The 24,881-nt window shown below is 34.1% G+C and overlaps 1 protein-coding gene across 1 annotated transcript in view; it reads left to right on the top strand.

Annotated features, from left to right (window-relative positions):
- Positions 1-24,881, top strand: part of HFM1 (helicase for meiosis 1) — an 85,299-nt gene that overhangs the window by 11,668 nt on the left and 48,750 nt on the right. The window contains exons 4-18 of the mRNA XM_077746102.1: positions 2,219-2,484; positions 2,867-2,914; positions 9,483-9,553; positions 10,022-10,154; positions 10,753-10,904; positions 11,489-11,566; positions 11,775-11,933; positions 14,354-14,554; positions 14,638-14,726; positions 19,726-19,769; positions 19,877-19,978; positions 20,372-20,517; positions 21,397-21,491; positions 22,493-22,626; positions 23,560-23,607. Coding sequence (XP_077602228.1) covers positions 2,219-2,484; positions 2,867-2,914; positions 9,483-9,553; positions 10,022-10,154; positions 10,753-10,904; positions 11,489-11,566; positions 11,775-11,933; positions 14,354-14,554; positions 14,638-14,726; positions 19,726-19,769; positions 19,877-19,978; positions 20,372-20,517; positions 21,397-21,491; positions 22,493-22,626; positions 23,560-23,607 — 1,766 coding nt within the window. The remainder of the gene's footprint in view (positions 1-2,218; positions 2,485-2,866; positions 2,915-9,482; positions 9,554-10,021; positions 10,155-10,752; positions 10,905-11,488; positions 11,567-11,774; positions 11,934-14,353; positions 14,555-14,637; positions 14,727-19,725; positions 19,770-19,876; positions 19,979-20,371; positions 20,518-21,396; positions 21,492-22,492; positions 22,627-23,559; positions 23,608-24,881) is intronic.

Genomic DNA, 24,881 nt, shown 5'->3' on the forward strand with positions numbered 1-24,881 from the left:
GCTGCAGTTATTTTGAAAAGTAGAAGGATTCATCTAGGATTGAGGTTTTGCAAGATAAATATGTTAAAGGGATAAAGGGGAATTGGAGTTTAGAATATTGGTAAAAAAGAGTGGTCAAAAAGATAGGCCATGGAATCTAAGTCTATTAAAGGTGGATGAGAAAAGGGAAGGGAAGATAGTTTGGGAGAAAATAAAGAGGTTTATTACAGTAAATTTGTGTTTTTTGACCTCATTGGTACCTTATGCAAACAGTCTAACAGGTCAAGAGGTTGTGATCAGAGAATGATATATCAGAATGATTGATTTGAGAAGAGGAGCAGTTCTGGATAATGACAGTGTTTCAGATGATAGAAAAGGTGAATGAGGTTGTTTGAAGGAGAAAGTTACTGGAGATGAATGCCTAAGAAATGGAGAGGAGGGGATTTTGAATGGCTCATCTATGTGAATGTTGAAGTCATGCAAAAGGTGGCAGATTTGGGACAGTTTCTCCTTAAAATTTGAAAAGGTAAGAGTTTTTTAGGGCAATGCAATATTTTTGTTTAGACCAAGAAGTAACTGTAACAATCAGAGAAGAAGTTGAGAACAAAGAGGAGTTTATGGCTTGGAATTCTGGAGGAACTAGGAAGAATCTGAGGTCCAGAGAATTTAGATAACTAGCACATGGATAATGTTTTACTGTTTGCAAAACTTATTTCAGACTTTAAAGTCACACAGCTAGAAAGTGGAGAGCTTTGGTTTTAAACCCAGGTTTTTCTGATTCCAAAGTCTATGCTTTTAACTGCTAATGACAGCATATAGCAAGGAGTCATACTGTGGCATAGTTGTTTTTCTATTTCATAGTCACATTCTATTATCCAAGGCTAACCATCTGCTTTTGAATTTTTTTGTCTTCAAAGAGAACTGCCAGCATTGGAGGATGCATCCCAACAGTTTGCTCTAAAATCTATTTCTCAACCTGTAGTGTTTTTAAAGACTCATTCTGTCTTATAAGGAAACATGTCATTAAAATTAATAGTAGGGGCACTTGAGTGGCTCAGTTGGTTAAGTATCCAACTTTGGCTCAGGTTATGATCTTTCAGTTTGTGGGTTTGAGCCCCACATTGGGGTCTGTGCTCACAACTCAGAGCCTGAAGCCTGCTCCATCCAGATTCTGTCTCCCTCTCGCTCTGCCCCTCCCCTGCTCACACTCTGTCTCTCTCTCTCTCAAAAATAAATAAATAAAAAAAACTTTTAAAAAAGTAGGAATAATAATTTAGAAAGTATTCTGTATTTGCACAATACTTGTTTGGGTGTCATTTTTTACAGAATATTGTAAGACTGATACCTGCTGTAAGCGTTGTATTAGGAAATTAATTAATTAATGGTCACTTCGTCCCTTAGGACCATGGCGAACAAATTAGTTGATGGGTTGTCTTTTGATCAGTTGAATATAATAAATTATAATCCTAAAAATGGCCTGTGTTTTCTAAAACTTTGCAAAAAAAGATGCTTCTTTGCAAAGTATTCTTCTTGACTTCTATACTTCTTTCGTATTTTTAATACTAAAATGATAATCAGATATTTGGGAAGTTGCTGCAGTTACTGACCAGAGACCACAGTATTTGTCCATGTGAGCCTCTCCATAAAGTTGCCTGGGTATTTTCATGATGTAGTAGCTAGCTCCTTTGAGTGTGAATGATCCAAAAGACCATGTGGGAGTGACAGTATCGTTTATGGCCTAGCCTTGGAATTCACACACTTGTACTTCTGTCATACTCTTCTAGTCGTATGACTTGAAGTCCTAACTTGAAAAGGGTGTGCATAGCAGGAGACAGGGATCATTGGGGCTGTTTTGGAGGTTGGCTACTACAAGTAGATTTATTTGAGTTTTAGAAAAGTGAAAAGACATAATTCAGTGGTAAATTTAGCAAGTCGTATTTTAGGGGAGTGATTAAATTCCCCTAATTTAATAGACACTTAGGTTCTTTCCATGTTTTGGCTATTGTTGAGAGTGCTTCAATGAACATTGGGGTACATGTGCCCCTATGCATCAGTGCTCCTGTATCCCTTGGGTAAATTCCTAGCAGTGCTACTGCTGGGTCATAAGGGAGTTCTGTTGTTAATTTTTTGAGGAACCTAGTCTATGGATATTTTTAAAGGGACCAATTTTATGCTAGTTTTTCCCAGTCTGAGCAGCTGTTACAAACGCAAGCATGTTTTTTATGTTTTTTTTTTGCAGATTATTTAAAATATCTAACAGTATACATCAGGATGTTTATTCTAATGATAGTACAAACCTGGACTCTCCTGTTGGCTCAGTGAAAATTGTCCCAACAGAAATGAATAAAGGAGAATCATGGAAATGTAGCAAAAATAAGCAGAAACATCAGTATTCAGACATTAACATGTTTACAGCAAGTGGTGTTTTTTCTCCTTCTGAAATTAGAGAAGACATATTCAGAGCACCAACTTTTTCAGTTGCATTCCAGCCTCATGAAGTTCAAGGTAATTCCTTGTTTTTTCAGTTAATTTTAAAACAGTACAAATAAGTCTGTATTTCTCACCATAAGGAAAAGTTAAAAAATAATAAATTTAAGTAGATTATCTATGTGTAATTTTTGCATTTCTTTATCATACTGTATTTTTTAAACTATGACCTAGGGCACCCGGCTGGCTCATTCAGTAGAACATGCAACTCTCGATCTCACGTCATGAGTTCAAGCCCCATGTTGGGCATGGATCCTACTTAAAAATAAATAAATAAATAAAATTACAATATAATATTTTTTAACTGTGCTCTCAATAATAAGTTATGCTAATTTTATTGAAGCAGTCTGTATGGAAGAGGTTAAAAATACTTATATAAATATGTAGAATTTTTTTTTAGGGGTAACAGAAAATGATTTCGATTCCTTGAAGGCTGTCACAGAAATCCGTATCCTTTGTTGTTTTACTACAGCAGCTTTATATTTGAAATTATAATTTGTAAGCATGTTATTTCATTGTGTCTATGTTTATTTTGGTTGACAAAGAAAAAGAGGGAAAAGTGAATCTTTTAGGTCATACAAGAGACCCAATGTGTGTGATAGTCTTTGTTATTCATAGTGTGGTCTGCAGACTTGTGCTAGTTTGTGAACTAGTTTGTTACTAGTTTGTGACATGAAAGTGCAAAAACAAGTGTTATGTTATTGGCTGAACTTTTAGCATATTCACTTACAACTAGATACATGTAATTTCTGATGCTTTGGGTAAGGATAGCGTATTAGGATAAATATGAGTAGGGGAAATAAATGAGAATGGTACATTCTGTGAATTGGAGACTGTTTTACAAATCTAGTATTTTTTTTTAAAAGAAATTTGCAGTTTATACCTATAATCTGATATATGTGTCTGGGCATATCTAGTATGAAAATTTTGAGTATATATGTGTGTTCTGGAGGCAACATCCTTTTTGCTTTTTTGATACCCTGTGTATGTCTGTAACGCAGTGTGCTTGCTGTTTTTTATTATAATTCATCAGCTGTGACTGTATGTTTCCCTGTGACCTTCAAACTTCTTGAAGGCAAGGGCCATCCCTTATTTATCTTCCTATCTCCAAATACATTGAAAGGCAGGTAAAGTAAGGAAGTTGTTCTGGTAAAAAAGTAGCCATGAGTGAGGATGAGGGCAGAATAATGTGGAATATGTTAGAAAGACCAAGCATTCCAGTTTGGCTGAAATGAAAGCTATGATTACAGGACTAGTCAGAAGTAATGATTGATAGGTATCGTAGGATCAGATCATTTAGTGCCATGGATACCAAAGTTGAGAGGGTTGTGTTTTTTTTGTTTGTTTGTTTTTTTAATAAGCAATTGGGAGGAGCCATGCGGTATTTTTGAGCAGGTCAAGTTACATCATCAAAATCACGTTTTAGGAATATAGAATTAATGACTCAAAGCTGAGGAAAGCTCTAGACTCCACAAAAGTTGTTGTCTAGGTTGCAAACAGAAAATGAATTCCAGATATTGGGCAGTTGAGTTGGAGGAATCTAGGGGAGAGTGATTCTAATCCTGGGTACTCAGGGGACTGAGATAATTCTGAAGTATGGTTAGAAAATATTTGCTTGACTCATCATGAAATTTTGCCTCCAGTGAAGATAACTGAACTAAGTTAGAATAAGGGGAGGGAACAGTAAAGGGTTATATATGATGACATCATAACTTCAGATATAGCCAGCCTTCAGTGCTTCTGTTCAGCCTAATGTCTCAGTCCTGCTATACTTTCTTCTCTCTGGTGATCTAAATGTGGTTGGAACATAGGAAATAGGTTAGCCTTAAACAGTTAAAGTTAGTTTCACTAGCTGTATGATGGGAAAGTCTCCTCATCCCCTACTAGAATTTGCCCTAATATGACACTAAGTTTTGAAGAGTTTTAAAAACTTGCATGCTATATTAGCACAGCTGAAGTTGTTCTGTTGTTTAGGTCTCTGTTAGTTAAGACTACTGCCAGTGGGGGCTTCTGTGTGGCTCAGTCCGTTAAGCATCTGACTTCAGTTCAAGTCATGATCTTGTGGTTTGTGAGTTCAAGCCCCACATTGGGCTCTGTGCTGACAGTGCAGAGCCTGTTTCAGATTCTGTGCCTCCCTCTCTCTGTGCCTCTCCCCAGCTTGCACTCTGTCTCTCTCTCAAAAATAAATAAACATTAAAGACTACTGCCTATGCTCGTGTGTATTGATTTATTGTCCAAAAAGTTCATTTGCTGTCAAACCCACTAAACTGATACACTATATTATCTCTAAATGTATATTTAAAGTGGGAGACTAAATGCTTTTCATGATAATTTGAGAGTTTTGGAATTATTTGGACACAGCATATATTTTGACTCTTACAATATTTTACTGTATTTGAATTATGAGAATAATACAAGTTTGGTCAGATTGATTTTGCCATAGTAGTCTTGTCATTTTCAATTCTGCAGACATTTTCATACTTGTTATAACATATAATTGCAGTGACACTGCTGAGAGTTTGTTGAACAAAAGGAAAAATTTGATATCAAGTGCTGATAGTGACGATAAATGATGTTAGTAAGTTGAGTTTTTTTCGCAAACTAGAAAACGAATTCTGCATCTACTCTGAATCAAAGATCCATTTTTGTGAATGTAAATTAATGTGCAGCAGCCTAATGTGAGAAAAACCAGCATGATGGCCCACTTGTGGGCTTATTACAAATAAGTATCTTATAGGAAGAGACATATTTTGAAGGAAAAATGAGATTCCTTCAAAAGCTTGATGGATTGACAAATTCAAAATTATACTTTTGTTTTGGCACAAATATTCTGCCTCTCTGTACAACTGGAAGTAAAATAAAGATTTGTAAATTATCTACTTGATTTAATAAATGCAAACCTATATTAATTGAGTGCTTAACTGTCTGCCAGGCACTGTTTATGCTATTTGAAATATGTCAGTTAAGAAGACAGACCATGAGTTTGAACTCATGGACTGTGAGATGATAACCTGAGCTGAAGTCAGACACTTAACCGACTGAGCCACCCTCCTTTTTTCTTTTAAAAGCTCACTTGTAAGGTGATACTATGCAGTATTTGTCTTTCTCTTTTTGGCTTAATTCATTTTGTATAATGAATGCCCTCCAAGTTCATCCAAGTTGTTGAAAAAGGCAGAATTTCCTTCCATTTTAAGGCTGAATTGTATTTTGTATAGTGTGTGTGTGTGTGTGTGTATGTGTATCACATTTTCTTCATCTATGTCTTGACACACACTTAAGATTGTTTCCATACCTTGGTTAATGTGAATAATGCTGCAGTGAACATGGGGATATAGTTATCTTTTTGAGATACTGATGTTGTTTCTTTTGAATATGAAGTATTCCTTTGAAAAGAAAACTATTTCTAATTTTAGTTTTTGGAGGAAAAACTTCATACCGTTTTCCATAATGGCTGCACCCTTTTACATTCCTACCAAAAGTGTACAAGTTCCCCTTTCTTTACATCCTCACCAGCATTTGTTACTTTTTGTCCTTTTGTCTTTTTGACATCCTAAGAGGTATGAGGTGATATCTCATTGTTGTTTTAATTTGCATTTCCCTGATGATTAGTGATGTTGAAATCTTTTTCATGCATTGTTGGCTATTTGTGTCTTCTTTGGGAAAATGTCTTTTCAGGTCCTTTGCTCATTTTTAAATTTGGGTTTTTGCTATTAAGTTGTACAAGTTCCTTGTATATTTTGGATATTAACCCCTTATCATATATATATATTTTACAAATATTTTCTCCTGTTCCATAGGTTAATTTTTCATTTTGTTGATGGTTTCCTCTCCTGTACAGAAGCTTTAAAAAATTTTTTAAATGTTTTTATTTATTTCTGAAAGACAGAGAGAGACAGCGTGAGCAGGGGAGGGTCAGAGAGAGATGGAGACACAGAATCTGTAACAGGCTCCAGGCTCTGAGCTAGCTGTCAGCACAGAGCCCGATGCGGGGCTCGAACCCACAAGCTGTGAGATCATGACCTGAGCCAAAGTCGGAGACTTAAACGACTGAGCTACCCAGGTGCTCCAAGAAGCTTTAGTTTGAAGTAGTATGCTTGTTTATTTGCCTTTGCCTTTTTTCTTTGAGAGAGAGAGAGAAAGAGAGAGCACCTGAGCAGGGGAGAAGAGCAGAGGGGGAGAGAGAGAGAGAATCTTAAGCAGGCTCCATGCTCAGTGTGGAGCCCAACACAGGGTTTGATCCCAAGATCCTGGGATCATGACCTGAGCTGAAATCAAGAGTGGGACACTAAACCAACTGAGCCACCCAGGTGCCCCTTGCCTTTAGTGTTAAATCTAAAAAAAAAAATCATTGCTAAGACCAGAGTAGGAGAATTTGCTCCCTATGTTTTCTTCTAGGAAGTTTAGGATTTGATGTTTTACATTCAAAGGATTAATCCACTTTGAGTTGATTTTTGTATATAGTGTAAGATAGGGGTTCAGTTTCATTATTTGGCATATTATCCTTTATTGAAAACATCATCTTTTCCCAGTTCTTGGCTCCTTTTTTGGAAAAGTTATTGACCATATATGCACAGATTTATTTCCAGGTTATCTGTTCTGTTTCATTGTTCTAGGTGTCTGGTTTTTATGGCAATACCATTCTGTTTTTGATAACTGTAGCTCTGAAATACAGTTTGAAATCAGGGAGTGTAATGCCTCTGGCTTTGCTCTTCTTTCTCAATGGTGCTTTGATTGTTTGGGGTCTTTTGTAGCTACCTGTGTGATTGCTTTTTATGTTTCTCTGAAAAATACAGTTGGAATTTTGATAAGAATTGCATTGAATCTGTAGATTACTTTGGCAATTCACAATTTCGCAATATTCTTGAATCTTTGAACATGGAATATCTTTTTATTTGTGTTTTCGCTTTCATCAGTGTCTTTTCGTTTTCAATGTACAGATCTTTTGCCCCCATGGTTAAATTTATTCCTTAGTATTTTGGTTTTTGATGCTATTTTAAATGGGATTGTTTTCTTCATTTCTCTTTCTGATATTTTGTTGTTAGTGTATAGAAATGCACCTGATTTTTGTGTATTTATTTTGTATCCCACAACTTTACTGAATTTGTTGATTAGTTCTAATAGTAATATGGTGGAGTCTTTAGGGTTTTCTCTATAGAATATCAGGTCATCTACAAATAGAGACTATTTTACTTTTTTCTTTTCAATTCAGATACCTTTTATTTATCTTTCTTGCCTAAATGCTCTGGGTCAGATTCCCATGCTGAATAAAAGTGGTGAAACTGGGCATCCTTGTCTTGCTTCTAATCTTAGACAAAAAGCTTTCAGCTTTTTACCATTGAGTATGTTAGCTGAGACTTGCAATATATGGCCTTTGTTATACTGAGGTACGTTCTTTACCGAGTTTCTAGAGAGTTTTTGTCGTGAAAAAATACTGCATTTGTCAAATGCTTTTAGATGATCATATGATTTTTAGCTGTAATTTTTTTTTAAAGTAAGCTCTATGCCCATTGTGGGTCTTGAACTCACAACCCTCAGATCAGAAATCACATGCTCTACCAGTTGAACTAGTCAGGCACCCCATCTTTAACTTTTTAATGTGGGAGTATCTTGTTGATTGATTTGTGGATATTGCACCATCTTGGATCCCAGAAATAAATTCTATTTGTTCATTGTGTATGAATCTTTTAATGTACTGTTGAATTTAGTTTGCTAATATTTTGTAGAAGATATCTACGTTCATTAGGGATATTGGCCTGTAATTTTCCTTTACTGTAGTATTCTTATCTGGCTTTGGGATCAGTGTAAAGTAAGTCCCTTAAGCTATCTTCATTTTTTTTTTTCATTCTTTTCTCATTTTGCTTCTCTGACTTGATTAATCTTATTGCCCTGTCTTTGAGTTCATTGATCCTTTCTTCTCTTTGAACTGTCTGCGTTTGAACCCTCCTAATGAGTTTTTCAGTTCCCTTATTGTACTCATTAGCTTTATGATTTCTGTTTGATACTTTTTTGTATCTTCTTGTAGTTGCAAATAGAGACTCAAGTAGTTGAGAATGTGCCAGAATTATCAGTGTCCCAAAGAGGAAGGTTGTAATCAGCATCTAGGTGCAAACTAATCAGAAACCAGGACCTGAGGCAACAGCTGAGAAAGTATACAGTAGAAATCCTTTCTAGGTGGAAACTGGAGATGAACATTTTTGCTGCTTCCTCTGCACCAACCCTAGATGTCCACCTGCAGAGGAATGGAAGTTGTTCCTGTGCCCATTTAAGAATTGATTATTCATGGGGGTGCCTGGGTGGCTTAGTCAGTTAAGCATCTGACTCTTGATTTCAGCTCAGGTCATGGTTTCATGGTTTGTAAGATCGAGCCCCATGTCAGGCTCTGTGCTGGGTGTGGAGCCTGATTGAGATTTTCTTCTTCCTGTCCCTCTGCCCCTCTTCCCTACTCATGCTCTCACACACACACTCTCTCAAAAAAAGAAAAAAAAAAAAAGAATTATTTGTTTGCTGTAGTCCTATGGGACTCATAAATGCAAGCCCTGTTGATTTATGAAGTTGGGTGTTTTGGGGTGTTATCCCTTGAATGAGAGCCTTAAAGCTGTAGGTAGTCACATTTTTGCTCCTGAGGGAGAAGCTGGAACTTGAGAGTTCTTTCCCAATTGTATGGTGCTGTGCCAAGGATGGAATTTAGGGTAAGAGTTGTCTCAGCCTTTCCTACACATTCCATTGTAGGTATTTTCATTTACCAATGTGTAGGAGTCACTTAACTAATTTCTGGATTTTTTCAAAATTGTTCCATGTGTAGCTATATATTTGTTGCATCTGTGGCAGGAGAAGTTCAAGAGCCACTTGCTATATTGGTCCTTTCCTCTGTATCGATTTCTTTCTTATGATGTTAAAATAGCAAGTATTAAAGCCTCATTATTAAATATTTTCAAAGTTAATTAACTGAATTTTAAAATTAAAAGTAACCAATTCTTGAAATTCTGAAATATTTGACTCCTTAATGGTATTCTAAGCGGCAAAATTTAGAAGTATTTTCAAAGAATTCCCATATTTTAACTATATACAGTCCAAAGCCTTTGATGATGTAAGTATTTTATTCTGATTTTTACTTATCTGCCTCTTCTTACTAGATAGTGTTTTCTTTAAGGGCAAGGAGTAGATCACATTCATCTTTATGTTTCTAGTGCCATGCTCAGTGACTGGTACATTATAGGAACTCAAAAAATATTTGCTAAATGAATGCATGTGATTTTCATAGGTGGGTTTGTTTACATTGTATTTATAAAAATTTCTCTGGAAACAAAAAAAATAATTTTTCCTAGGTCTGACGTATTACTTTCACATAAAAAACAAAATGATAAGTTATTAATAGTAGGTTTTTTTGAGGTTTGTAGATCTAGAACAAGGTTAGAATTTTAATAAGTTTAGAGGTAAAAATAATTTGAACTATTATTCCAGAGAGTCTTGCTTACATATTTTCTAACAAATTAAGAGTGTGAATGAAAAATTCTTTATATATATATATCATAATCAATTAAATTTTATTTTTTAGCTTCTTTACACAGATAGAAATTTTGTGATTTGTGCTCCAACTGGTTCTGGGAAAACTGTAGTGTTTGAACTAGCTATAACAAGATTGTTAATGGAAGTACCATTGCCATGGTCGAACATTAAAATTGTTTACAGTAAGTATATGTTGTAAGAGTGATTAATTATAATAATGAAAAACCACTTAAGGCAAAAGTAAGAAATAAATTCAAGTTCAAGCCATAGGAATTAATATTTGGTTCTCCATACATTTTTTAATGAAGACATACCACATTTGCTCTTGTCTGTTAAATTCAAAACACATTTTCCCAGAGTTGTAAATAAAAAGTAATATTTGAATTGTGAATTTGACCTTTATATGTTTATTTTTAAAAGGACAACAAGATGAACAATAAATTGAAACATTTTGTAATTCTAAAAATTTCCATAAGAACCTCTGCTCTCCTTTCATCAAAGTAATTTATGTACATGGTTAAAAAACATCAGTTATCACAAAAAGGCTTGTAATGAAGACCAGCAATCTCCTGCCTTACTTCATTCTTAGTTACAAGAATTTTTAGTTCAGTGTGGTTATTACGTATCTCTAAATAATATGCTTATATTATTAACTTTCAATTAATAAATATTAGGCAGCACCTAGATGTATAGTTTTATCCTAATTTTATTAACCAGTGTTTGTGAAAATAATTTTAAAATTGTACTGACATTCAAAGTAAATATCTCATATTGTTGTAGTGGCACCAATAAAAGCCCTGTGTAGTCAGCGTTTTGATGATTGGAAAGAAAAATTTGGACCAATAGGATTGAATTGTAAAGAACTCACTGGAGATACAGTAATGGATGACCTATTTGAGATTCAGCATGCTCATATTATTATGACAACTCCAGTAGGTGTTATTTATATTCTATTAATTTTTGGGTTTATTAGAAAATATTTGTTTCTCTTCACCAAGAATAAAAGTTAAAAGAAAATACAAAGTAGAAGAATATATTTGCAGTGTAAAACCAGCAAACATAAAAAGTACTAGTGTTCAGGTTATATAAAGAATACATACTAATCAGTTGTAAAAGACAAATTACCAAATGGGAAAAATAGGCAAAAGTTATGAATAAGCAATTTGTTATTGAGGATAATTTATAATGATACTTATCGCTTGCATTCTTTTATCCAAGTGTTATGTATTGGAGAGGGAGGAACTTGGAGGGCTTAAAAAGGCAATTAGACTATATTTTTAATCTTTTTGGTTAAACTTAAAAATAAATGGGGGTTTAGTTTTTTAAGCACTTGTAAGACTATCAGAATCCTTTAAAATGTTTTTAATCTTTACATTTTTTTCAGAATACTTTTAAGAACTGAAAGTTTGAACTAAAATATTGCCCTTCATTTGTATCATGTTAAAATTTTTATTGACATCTTAATCTTTATTATAATTCTTCCATCATTTTAAGCCACTTGCATTTTTTCCTCTAGGAAAAATGGGATAGCATGACTAGAAAATGGAGAGACAATTCTTTGGTCCAGCTGGTTAGACTGTTTCTCATTGATGAGGTAGTGAACATATTATTCACTTTTAGAGATAAAAGTAAAATGATTAGACTGGATAGAAAGAAACAAGACATTTTCACCTGAACTATATGTTTGTTTTATCTCTTCAAGTGGAAAAGTTTTTTTCTTAAGGGAGAGTGCTAATATTATGGATTTTAAATGATTAAATAATTTATTTTTATAGTCATTTTTTTCTTGATTTCTTTCTTAGGTACATGTTGTAAAAGATGAAAATCGTGGACCAACTCTTGAAGTTGTAGTCAGCAGAATGAAAACTGTACAGTTTTTATCTCCTGCTTCAGAAAATAGCAGCACAGTAATTCCAATGAGATTTGTAGCTGTATCTGCAACAATTCCAAATGCTGAGGATGTAAGTCTATCAGATTTTTTTTTTATCACTATTGAAATATTTTGTCATTTTAATCTTAGAGGAAATTAAGGGTTTTTTTCCTGAAAATTTCAGAACCAATTTAGTAGGAAAGTATGTTGTAGAAAGTTATGGCTAGATCTCATAGGTATGGCAGTTTTGGGCCTTAATATTTGGTTGATTTGTTTAATAAAGCATTTTTGGTACAAGTCTCTTGTTTACTAATATCTTAGAGTCTTGGTTTTTATGAGTTTTCAGATGCCTCATACTAACTTGACTAATAACTTGTTATGGTTGTTCTAATGAGCTGACTCTGGTTGAATAGCAAAGTACACTAGAGAATGAAAATAATTGCTTAAGTGATTACTATCCACCTTTTCACATTCTATGTGACTGGCATTATAGTAAGCACTAACGATAGATAAAGAAGTGAAAACATAATAGACCCTTGAGGAGGATCTTGTGGTTAATGGGTAAAAAAAAATAATTGTATGCTGTATTACACTTGCTGTAATGAATATATGTCCTAATTTTTTCCTCAACATTTGGGGAAACTTCTTGAAAAATAGTAATTTTTTCTCACTCTTATTCACTTCTCAGATCACTATAGTCTTTTTTCTCCCACTACTTACAAATTTCACAAATTGTTCTTAATACCATGGAAAATTTTGCCTGTATCTTTAATTTGGTACAATTAAACATTTTCTTGTTCTTAAATTGGCACCTTGTTTTGTTCATGTTCAAGAATAATAGAAATTTTAACTATATGTCATCAACAGAAACCTAGTATTTGTCATTCCAGACGTATAGGTGGAATCATAATGTACATGCTCTTTTATGACTTGCAAGTCACCTACAGTCTTTTCCATGTCATTAAATATTCTTTTTAAAAAATTTTTTCAAGTTTATTTTTGAGAGAGAAAGAGAGTTTGAGCAGGGGAGGAGCAGAGAGGGAGGGAGACACAGAATCTGAAGCAGCCTCTAGACTTGAAGCTGTTGGCACAGAACCTGGTATGGGGCTCAAATTCAAAAGCCGCAAGATCATGACCTAAGCTAAAGTCAGACACTTAATCAACTGAGCCACCCAGGTGCCCCTGAATATTCTTTTTTAACACAATTTTTGTAGTTTTATTTTATTTGTCTAGTTTTAATGACGGAAGATTATTTACATTCTTGCTATTGTAAATGATGCTAAAATTAATGTATCTTTGAAAATATTATTTTTCTAGGATTAACTTCTAGAGTAGAAAAACTGAGTGAAGGGATATATAAAACTCTAAGGACATAGTACTTTCACTAAATGGTACAGTCATTTGTACTTCCACCATCAGCCATTTCTCTATTCTAGCACTGTATACAAGTTATTGTTATTATTACATTTAAATAGTTGTCACACTTCTTGTTTAAAATGTATTTTACTTTAAAATTTTATACTGCTTTTTTACTGAAGTAAATATTTTTAAAATATTTCTTTAATTACCTAAGTTTTTTTTTTTTTTTTGCAACTTGCCAGGTCATGTTCTTTACCCTTTTTCCACATTGAGATAATAAATTCTTCTTGTTGATTTGTAAACAGTTGTTAAATATTAGTACTCTGTAATTCTTGAAATTCTTTCCCCCTTTATGATAATCTGTAATGCTACCTTACTGTCTCTTTGTACAAATCCTCTTCCTCAGTTTTCCCCTAAATTAGTATTCTTGCTCTTGTCCTTCTGCCCATTTCAAATTAAATTCTGTGTGATCTTATTTGCAACCATGATAGCCTTGAAAATGTTTTCATACTTCCTTCTGTGCAACTACAAATTCATTAATCTATCTTCCTGTCAAAACAGTGGTCAGTTTCAGAGCAGGGCATGAAGTCTGATTACTAGCCAGGTTATGTGAACATGAGGTTTGGTCACAGTAGCTCCAGAAAATATCTAGTGACTTCAGCATTGAGTCTGAAATGTGCTTTTGGCACTGTTATTTCTCAAGTATTTACTTTTTGTTTAAAAATCATTAGCCCTTGCCAGTCTAAGGCAACTATTACTTTGGTACTCTTCGGCTGTTATTTAGCACAACTCAAAAGATGTGTCACCCATATCTAGGCATAGTTCTGAAAAATAAGGAGGTTATAATGATAGAAATTCAGTTTCTTTGCTGAAATCAATTTTGACTTTAGACTCTTAGGAATGAAAATAAAACAAAATAATTATAATTTATTGGAAATTTACCATAGTGAAAAGGGGGGTATAATCTTAAAATACTGCTATTGATAATCTTTAGCAGTATATCAGTAGTGTCAGTGGAATATGTAATACTGAAAAAGACTACTTGATTACATATTTTTATAACTTGACTTTAAGGTGTTCTGTTCTCTGATTATTTTTAGCCATAAAACTTGACTAGAAAACACTTTTAATGTATGTTTCTGTTATTTAAAGATTGCAGAATGGCTTTCAAATGGTGAAAGACCTGCTGTATGTCTGAAAGTGGATGAGAGCCATCGACCAGTGAAACTTCGAAAAGTGGTCCTTGGATTTCCCTGCAGTAGTAACCAAACCGAATTTAAGTTTGATTTAACCCTCAACTACAAAATTGCCAGTGTTATACAAACATACTCTAATCAGAAACCCACACTTGTGGTATGGAATGTTAGTTGCTTATTTTTGAGTGTAGTGTTGAGTTTTTAATATGGTTAATACAATAATTATTCATTTATTTTCAGTTCTGTGCAACAAGGAAAGGTGTGCAACAGGCTGCTTTGGTTCTTGTGAAAGATGCTAAATTTATTATGGCTGTGGAACAGAAGCAGAGGTATATTTTTTCTTTTTTTTATTGGAGGTAGATAGACTTTTTGGGATTACTTTGATGAGATGAGAAATCTGGGTTCATTCCTTAACCTTTTGCAGTTACTCAACCTCTCTAAGTCTCAGTTTCCTTATCTATAAAACAAGGATAACAGTTTGGAATATTAAGTGAGAGATTGAATCTTAGTGACACTGTTATCTTGCCTTCTTTATTTCATAGCCAGGTTTCTTGAAAGATTATTCATATTGCTCTCTTCCTTTTTTTTTTACCCACTTTGAATTCAGCATCTGTTGTAATCTTTCACTAAAGCTAATCTTGCTGTTAATCTCTCAGGACCATCTAAAACATTTGGTCCCTCTCACCTTATTTAAAAACTCTGAACTCTGTGCTTTGAAGATCATCCTCTATCAAATTTCTTCCTACTTTTCTGGCTGCTCATTTTTAGTCTCTTTTCACCTCTTCTACTCAACTCTTAAATGTTGACATTCTAGAGGTTCTAGCCAAGGTTCATCCTTTTGAATTGCACACTCCTGGGTATTTGTATCTATCACATGGATTCAGAGAATATATATACACTCATATTTATATATTTCTGTGAATTCCCAAATTTATAGCTCCAATCCAGATCTCCATTCTGAGTTCCATGGTCTATAGTCCATGCCTAACTGATATCTCCAATTGCATATCTGTGGGTATCTCAAACTGTTAGAAACTAATAGTTATTTGAACTAAGGAGGTGGTAGTGTTGAAGGAGGTAAAAATACATATCTGACATATTTAGAAGTAAGAATCAACAGAACTTGGTAATTGATTGCCTTTGTGGAGGAAGATGAGGGAGGTTTCTCCTGTGAGCAACCAGGGAGTGCTATGTAATTCATCTGGGAAACATTGGAGAAGGAGTTGGTTTGAGAGAAAGAACCATGATTCTCTTTTAGATATATTGAATGGAATGCCATTTTGAGTTGGTGTAGACCAGGGAAAGAGACTGATGCTTACCTCAATTCACCTTTAACCACTCACATTCTAACAATTCTTACAAGACTGCTTTTTGTCCATCAAGCCCCAGATTCTGTTACTAAGGTTTCTAAGTCTTTCTAACATCCCCAGCCATTTTGCTCTGTGGTTTCTTTAGCTTTTTTGTTAAATACGTTTGCTTCCTTTTTAAAATGTTTGTTTATTTAAAAAAAAATTTTTAGGGGTGCCTGGGTGGCTCATTCGGTTAAGCGTCCAGCTTTGGCTCAGGTCATGATCTTATGGTTCATGGGTTCGAGCCCTGCATCAGGCTCTGTGCTGACAGCCAGCTCAGAGCTTGGAGCCTGTTTCAGATTCTGTGTCTCCCTCTCTCTCTGACCCTCCCCTGCTCACGCTGTCTCTCTCTCTCCCTCAGAAATGAATAAAACACTAAAAAAATTTTTATTAATTTTTTTTAAATGTTTTATTCATTTCTGAGGGAGAGAGAGAGACAGTGTGAGTGGGGAAGGAGCAGAGAAAGAGGGAGATATAGAATCCTAAGCAGCCTCCAGACTGAGCTGTCAGCACAGAGCCTGATGTGGGCTCAAACTCAACGGATCGTGAGATCATGACCTGAGCCAAAGTCAGAAGCTTAACCCAGTTAGCCACCCAGGTGCCCCTGTTTATTTATTTATTTTTGAGAGAGAGAGAGAGAGGGAACAAAAATGAAAACAAGAGCAGTGGAGGGGCAGAGAGAAAGGGAAAGAGAATCCCAAGCAGGTTCTGCACTGTCAGCACAGAGCCCAGCATGGGGTTTGAACTCATGAGTTGTGAGATCATGACCTGAGCCAAAATCAAGAATTGGAAGCTTGCGGCTCCTGGGTGGCTTAGTTGGTTAAGTGTCCGACTTTCGCTTAGGTCATGATCTCGCAGTTCGTGGGTTCGGGCCCTGCGTCGGGCTCTGTGCTGACTGCCAGCTCAGAGCCTGGAGCCTGTTTCAGTCTGTGACTCCCTCTCTCTCTGACCCTCCCCTGCTCACGCTGTCTCTCTCTCCTAGAAATAAATAAAAAACATTAAAAAAATAAACAAAAATAAAAAAAAAAAAGAATTGGAAGCTTAACCAGCTGAGCCACCCAGGCACCCCAAATACTTTTTCTGTTGTAACGTACATTCAAATAACAAAACATTTCTGTGTTTTGAAAGTTCTTAGTTAACTTCAGGAGGTTAATTGGTAGATCAAGTTGGGTCATTTGACTTTTAGTGAGAAACAGATGTGGCTTTCAGGCAGTGAGGCTTATTTTCTTGATCTAAACCTAACTCTGAAGGAAAATTTTAAAAATTTATAAAGTTTCGGGGCGCCTGGGTAGCTTAGTTGGTTAAGCGTCCGACTTTCGCTTAGGTCATGATCTCACGGTTTGTGGGTTCGAGCCCCGCGTCAGGCTCTGTGCTGACTGCCAGCTCAGAGCCTGGAGCCTCTTTCAGAGTCTGTATCTCCCTCTCTCTCTGACGCTCCCCTGCTCATGCTGTCTCTCTCTCTCCTAGAAATAAATAAAAATATTTAAAAAAAAAATTTATAAAGTTTGTGTAATGGTAGCATCATTATTATGGAATGACTATATAGCCTCCCAAGATGAATACTTAATAATTAGCATTTTGGACCTGAACCTATTTATAGGAGTAAGGAACTGAAATAGTTAACCTCTAAGCATCCTTCAAACTAATTTCTATTCCACCGTCTCCCTTTTCCTCTATTGGCTGCTGCATACAAATTAGCTAATTTTGTTTCTGATAATCATTTTCTTATACAGAAGCAGCTATCATACTTCTTTTCTCATTTCCCACTCTTACTGAGTAACTCAAGGAAGATTTCTCTTTCAATTCTCTTCTTTCTTCACTCTTTGTCTCTCCTTTTTTTTCTTTGCCCTCCTTTTTTATTCCTGTTTTTTCAGGAATGAAATGGTAGTACTAGAAACAGCATGAACTTAGTGACCGTGATTTGGATTGCAGTGCTACCACTTTACTAGCAGTGTACTATTGCACATCTCTCTATTTCAATTTCTTAATCAGTCTCAGTTTCTTAGTATGGGAATCGACTATCTGTATCACCATGTTATTGTGAGAATTAAAGCAACATTTCTGAGACACAAACCGAGTTTGTGCTTAATACCAACATGTCTTTTCCTCTTGCCTTCTCTTCATTACATTATGAATCCTTAAAACAATTGTGAACGTTATATTAAAAATAATGCATGCTAGGGGTGCCTGGGTGGCTCAGTTGGTTACGCGTCCGACTTCAGCTCAGGTCATGATCTCACGGTTCGTGGGTTCGAGCCACGTGTCAGGCTCTGTGCTGACAGCTAGCTCAGAGCCTGGAGCCTGCTTCAGATTCTGTGTCTCCCTCTCTCTCTGACCCTCCCCTGCTCACGCTGTCTCTCTCTCTCAAAAATAAATAAAAACATTTTTTAAAACATTAAAAAAAATAATGCGTGCTGGTGTCATATCTGCAACAATGAAATGGAAAAACACAAATTTGGTGGTTCTTAGACATAAATAAGAACCAAGCCTACTAACCTCCAAAATCTTCTAAGGTACCCAGAATTCCTTTTCAGATTGTCAGAAGATTCTCTTAACATCTTCTTCTCTTGATTTAACCAAGTTTTCTTACTTTCACATCTCAGAACACAATAAATAGATATTTCTTATTTTTATCTTTTTTGGCTTACTTACGAGTAATATAGTAGAGATTTAAAAATTGTTACTCTCTGTGAATATTTTTCAGGAAAATTATGGGAATAGATTTATATTCTAATCATGAACGTAATCATCATTTATGTTTTTTTCTGGTGGAAAATGAGTTTTCTAAATTCCTGATTTAAAATGAGCTTCAGTGTTACAGCTGATAAAATAGTGTTTTTTTATTTTTTAAATTGTACCCTTTTGTCAATACTTTCCTATTTCCCTTAACTTCAACCTCTGGCAACCGCTTTTCTACTCTTTTTCTGAGTTCCTTTTTTTTTATTTTTAATTTTTTGAGATTTCACATGGAAGTGATACTATGCAGTAATTATCTTTCTTTTTTTGGCTAATTTCACTTAACACAATGCCCTCTAGCTTCACCATGTTGTCGATAAAGGTAGAATTTCCTTCTTTTTTTAAGACTGAATAATATTCGTGTGTGTGTGTGTATATGTGTGTGTGTATGTATCAAATGTTCTCTATCCATTCATTTGTGTGAAACACTTAAGTTGTCTGTCTGTCTTGGTTATTGTGAATAATGTTGCAGTGAACATAGTACAGATATCTCTTTGAGATACTGATTTTGTTTCCTTTGGATATAATCCAGATGTGGAATCGCTGGATGATGTGGTAGTTCTGTTTTTAATTTTTTGAGGAATCCTTATACTATTTTCCACAGTGGCCTTACTAGTTTATTATTCCCACCAGCAGTGCACAAGGGCTCTCTTTTCTCTACATCCTCTACATCTGTTATTTCCTGTCATTTTGATACTAGCCATTCTAATAGGTGATATCTCATTATAGTTTTGATTTGTATTTATCCCTGATGGTTAATAATGTTGAGCACCTTTTCATGTATTGTTGGCCATTTGTGTCTTTTCTGAAGAAATGTCCGTTTAGGTCCTTTGCCCATTTTTAAATTGTTCTTTGGTTTTTGTTTTGTTTTGCTGAGTTGTAAATTTAAGGACATCTGAATATGAAAGTTAGATATTTTCTACTTCTTGGGGCACCTGGGTGACTTAGGTGGTTAAGCATCTGACTCTTGATTTGGGTTCAGGTCATGCTCTCACAGTTTGTGGGGTTGAGCCCTGCACTGTCAGTGCAGAGCCTGCTTGCGATTCTGTCTCCTTCTCTCTTTGCCCCTACCCGCCTTTGATAAATAAACAAACATTTAGATATTCTCTACTTCTTAAAGGTGATTTTCACATAATGGTATTGTGAGAATATTTTAATGTCTATACTTTTAAAATGATTAATAAACTAAGAGTTTTTATATTAGCGAATAACTTTTAATAATTTTATGGTATTTTTAAAATAGGTTACAGAAGTGTGCATATTCCATAAGAGACTCAAAACTGAGAGGTAGGTTTAGAGATTATTTTTGAATTGCATTTTCAGCTATAGATAAAAGGAGTCAATTATTGATGTGATGTAAACAGTGTATAACAGATTATATATTTCTGTTATAGATATCTTAATACATGGTGTTGCTTATCATCATGCTGGTATGGAGTTGTCAGATAGAAAAGTAGTTGAAAGAGCTTTCACTGTTGGAGATCTACCAGTTCTTTGTAAGTAAAACAAATTCTTATGGCTATTATAAGATATTTCGGAAAACTATTAAGAGGAAAAAAAGAAAAAGCTCAAGTATTTTGAGTTATTTCTGCTTTTCTTCCAAGAATCTAAAATTATGTAACTACCCATGCATACACATGCTACAGTAAACTTTTTGGCAGTTTTAGTTATCATGTTACTGAACACAGTGCTACTTGAAAAGTAAGAATCTAATAGTTTTTAGATGTGTTATTATTTGCATTGTAGTATTCTTTTCCTCTTTGTTTTTTCTAAATTCCCTATGTATGAGTTTTTATTACATTTATAAGAATATATATTTTATAAGCGGATGTCTACCTGAAGCAATAAAGTTATAAAGCTTGAAAATACTATTTCTTAATCCGTTGCAGTTACTACCAGTACGTTAGCTATGGGGGTAAATTTGCCTGCTCACCTAGTAGTTATAAAATCTACGATGCATTATGCTGGAGGAATGTTTGAAGAGTACAGTGAAACAGATATTCTACAGATGATTGGTAGAGCTGGCCGACCTCAAGTAAGTGACAATATTTTATTTTTGTAACTTGTTTTAAAACAAGGTGAAAAGCAAAAACTCTTTGTGTACTTTTTGTTAAACAGATTAACATTTCATATTTAGATTAAGTTTAAAAATAAATGTAATGGAAAATCTACTTAATAGAAGTAAAATAAGTCTCACCGAAGGAGACATACTGCCTCTACTCCCTCTAAGTTTCCATTGGCTGATAGTTGGGTTTATGAATGGGTATATGCTGTTAATGATTTTTTTGGTTTTGAGGGTTTTTGATTTATTTTTTGTTCTGAATGGGGATGCTATTTGCATTTTAGGCGGAAAGTGTTTCATTATGTAAGACTGTCATAAATTGCAGAATGTGTAGCATCCTTGAGTCTTAGCACAAAATGCCAATAGTGGTCCCCAGGTATTGTGACAATTAAAAATTGGCCCATATATATCACAAAACATGTCCTGTTCTAACAAATATTTAAGTCATCCATATAGGCAGTAAGGGAACACTTAGGAAAAATAACTTTTCAAAGAATGTCAAAATACTGTTATCCAAATCCATGATTTTTATAGGATCAATTAGATTATATGTAAAGTACACCAAATCTTACAACTTTTATCCAGTTACCTAAGTTTGTTTTGACTTTACCATTGCCAAAATTGCATTACATTGAAACCAAGTGATAGTTTTGCATCTATACTTTTGGAAGGTTTTAAATTAAATTTTCAGTGAACATTGAAATTCAGAAGCATTTTTAAGGCCTTTCTGACCTATTGTTTAAGACAGAGACCGTTTAATATAAAATGAAATTCATGAGTTATTGAAGAGGACTGGTGCCAACACGTACTCTATTTTACTACATTTCTCTGTGTCTATGTGCTTTTTTCCAGTTTGATACTACAGCTACTGCAGTTATTATGACTCGGTTAAGTACAAAAGAGAAGTACATTCAGATGTTAACTTGTAGTGACACTGTAGAAAGCAGGTAATATAGAAAATATTCTAAAAAGATGTTAATATGGATGGACCTTGAGGGTGTTATGCTGAGCGAAATAAGTCAGGCAGAGAAGGACAAATACCATATGTTTGCACGTATAAGAGGATTAGGAGGAACTTAATGGAGGACCAAGGGGAAGAAGAAGGGGGGACGTAGTGGGGGAGAGGGAGAAAGGCAAGCCATGAAAGACTCTTGAATACTGAGAACAAACTGAGGACTGATGGGTGTAGGGGGGAGGGGGTAGATGGGCATGGAGGAAGGCACTTGTGGGGATGAGCACTGGGTGTTATATGGAAACCAACTTGACAATAAACTATTTGTAAAAAAAAAAAAAATAAATAAATAAAAGCATATCAATAAAAAAAGATTAAAAAAAGATGTTAATATAGCCTATATTTTTCCTTTTCACATATTAAAAGGAAATTTGAATAGGAGATTTTCTAAGGCCATATTCTTGAAATTTTTCAATACTCTAAGTAGAAAGTTTGTATCCTTTTAAGAAACTGAGTAGTAAAAAAAAAAGAAAAAAGAAAGACAACATAATTTTTTTTATCCAGTAGTTTGTTAGCATGTGGTAGCATGTATCCTTGTTATAAAAGGCCAAATTAATAGTATGAGGAAGACTGTAATTTTCACATCTCTTATAATTTTGTTTAATCTTTATAATTTGTTTAATCATAGAGAGGCAATCTGGGACCTTTTAGTAAAGTATATAATTTTAATACTCTGGGAGAAAATTCACTCCCCACTCCTTTTGATGTCTTCTGGAGGTATACAGTAAAGAAAAATCTATAATTAACAGTTTAACTCATTTGTTAAGGTTTTCTCTTAGATTTTGAAAGTTATCTTTCATGGTTTTTTTATATAGCAATGAGTATATTATTCAATTATATTATTGAATTATTCAAAATATTGAAGTTTAAAAAGGTAAGGGTTATGGCATTGAAATACATATTACTAATCAAAGTGGTTTATTTTTTTTCCGTTAGTTTACACAGACATCTTATTGAACATTTAAATGCAGAGATAGTGTTGCATACCATCACAGATGTGAATATTGCTTTGGAATGGATACGATCAACTTTGCTTTATATCAGAGCCTTGAAAAATCCATCTCATTATGGTTTGTTACTTTGATTTGAAAAAGTCGTAAATTTTTCAAGCCAGATGGTATATTTATACTATTAGGTATAGTTTTAGGTCACAGAATAGATTACAGACACTAATAGGTAACAGAAGCAAAAAGTAATAACATTCAGAAATACATTGAGAGGCAAGAGTAGACAAATGGGAGAAATATTTATCTGTTATGCTTCTAGTCTTTTAATAAAGTTTGAAATCAGCACCATTAGAAATAGATCTTTTAGAAAAAAACTGAAATAAAAATAACAAAAATGCCTAAAATTAGTTTTAAAAAGTTAAAATTAAAAAAATTCTTGAATTTTGTCTGAACTAGTGTTCAATTCAAAGTATGTAGTACTGCTGTTGCTGCTGGAATTTGCATCCTGCTTATAAAGCTAACATACATGTGGTTATATTGCTTCCAGAGGGTTCTTCATGTGGTACAGATTATAAAGTGAAAATACTTACAATTGCTGAATATCAATTAAAACCTGTCTTGTTACAATACTATTCTAATGCACACAGGTTTAAAACTTAAAGATCTCCTACCTTTCCATTTATTTGTGCCTTCTGTAATTTCTTTCCTCAATATCTTGTGGTTTTCAGAGTAGAGCTCCTTAATTAAATGTATTCCTAAGTTAAAAAATCCCAAAAATTAAAAGGAAAAACTTTAAGATCTCCAAGGGAAAAAAGTACAGTATATGCCTGGTCATGGTTATAAAATAAGCAAAAGATAGCCAATTGATATTGAAAGGATTTTGCAACAGTGGTTATTTTCTATAGATAAGCCTTTAACTCATTGAGCGATTTTTTTTCCCAATTTAAGATTTAGTTAGATTATTCTTTTTTAGTTAACCAGGTATAAACTGAGCCTATAAAAGATGAGTTAAATCCTTTCTATTTTATTTTTTATGAATTTTCATAACTTATATAGGTTTTGCATCTGGATTGAACAAAGATGGAATTGAAGCAAAATTACAAGGTTAGATGCATTTTCTTATAAAAAATTATGTTTTCCAAAGTTTAATGAAAAAGGTTAGTTAGTGTGAAAGTAAAGAATACTCTTTGGTAAATTATTTTTTAAAAAAGTAAATTTGTTTCCCTCAGAAAAAAAATGAACTATTTTTCACATGCAAATAAAGTTTAGCACATATACTTTTTTTCTGAATTAATTAATTTATTCTATCAGATATCTTTCTTTGTATAATATGTTAACTTGGTTTGTTTTTATTTTTAAGATAATCCTTGACTTTGAAAATATTGGCTGTAGATACACAACTCTTCATTTTTTCTTTTCTAGTTTAATTTTAGTTGAAAATATAAGCCTACCTTCATTATGGGCTTTTTATCCTAATCTGTGCTAACGGCATATTTGCATCAAACCCTAGCTTCATTCTTTAATTATCACTCAATAATACTTCATGATCTCTCTTTTCAGATATCCAAAGATAGTTGAGCATTTATTAAGATTAGAAATTGTTACCTCTTCATTGTATTGAGACTCTCTGTCAGTAAAATAAAGAATGTTAGATTCACTAAAAATATTAGCCATTTTGGGGGTACCTCACTGGCTCAGTCAGTAGAGCATGCATCTCCTAATCTTAGATTTGTGAGCTCAAGCCCCAGAGCTTCATGCTGGGTACAAAGATTACTTTAAGAAAAAAAAAAAAAAGGATCAAGGAATAGATATTCATCTACACAACAACAGTGCTAGTCCGGACCCTCACTTGGTGTAGATCTAAAAAGATTTAGCCAACTTTATTTATTCTTTACTTGGATATACACATATGGTATATTAAAATGCAGAGATAAGAATGAAGCAGTAAAACTGTCTTGATTAAAGAATGAATATATTCTTGGGGCATCTGGGTGACTTAGTCGGTTAAGTGTCCGACTTTGGCTTAGGTCATGATCTCACAGTTCATTGGACCCTGCTTCAGATTCTGTCTTTCCCTCTCTCTGTCCTTCCCCCTTTGCCCTCTGTCTCTTACTCTCAAACATTACAAATTTTTTTTAAATATATATATAGTTGAAACAAGGTGATAAGCAATAGCATATATTCATAATAATGCTGTTGAGAAACAGATCTATTAAATAGTTGTATTGTCCTTTAGTTTTTTGGCCAGTTTTGTAATGGAGTTTTCAAATGCATATATTTTGATCATAATGAACATAAGAAATCAGAGATAGCCCAAGAAATGTCTTCCTATGTTTTGACAACTATAATTAAGTTTAATTTAGTTTAAGTAAGCTTTA

The sequence above is a fragment of the Crocuta crocuta genome, unplaced genomic scaffold, assembly GCF_008692635.1.
Source record: "Crocuta crocuta isolate KB4526 unplaced genomic scaffold, BGI_CrCroc_1.0 scaffold48, whole genome shotgun sequence".
NCBI lineage: Eukaryota > Metazoa > Chordata > Mammalia > Carnivora > Hyaenidae > Crocuta > Crocuta crocuta.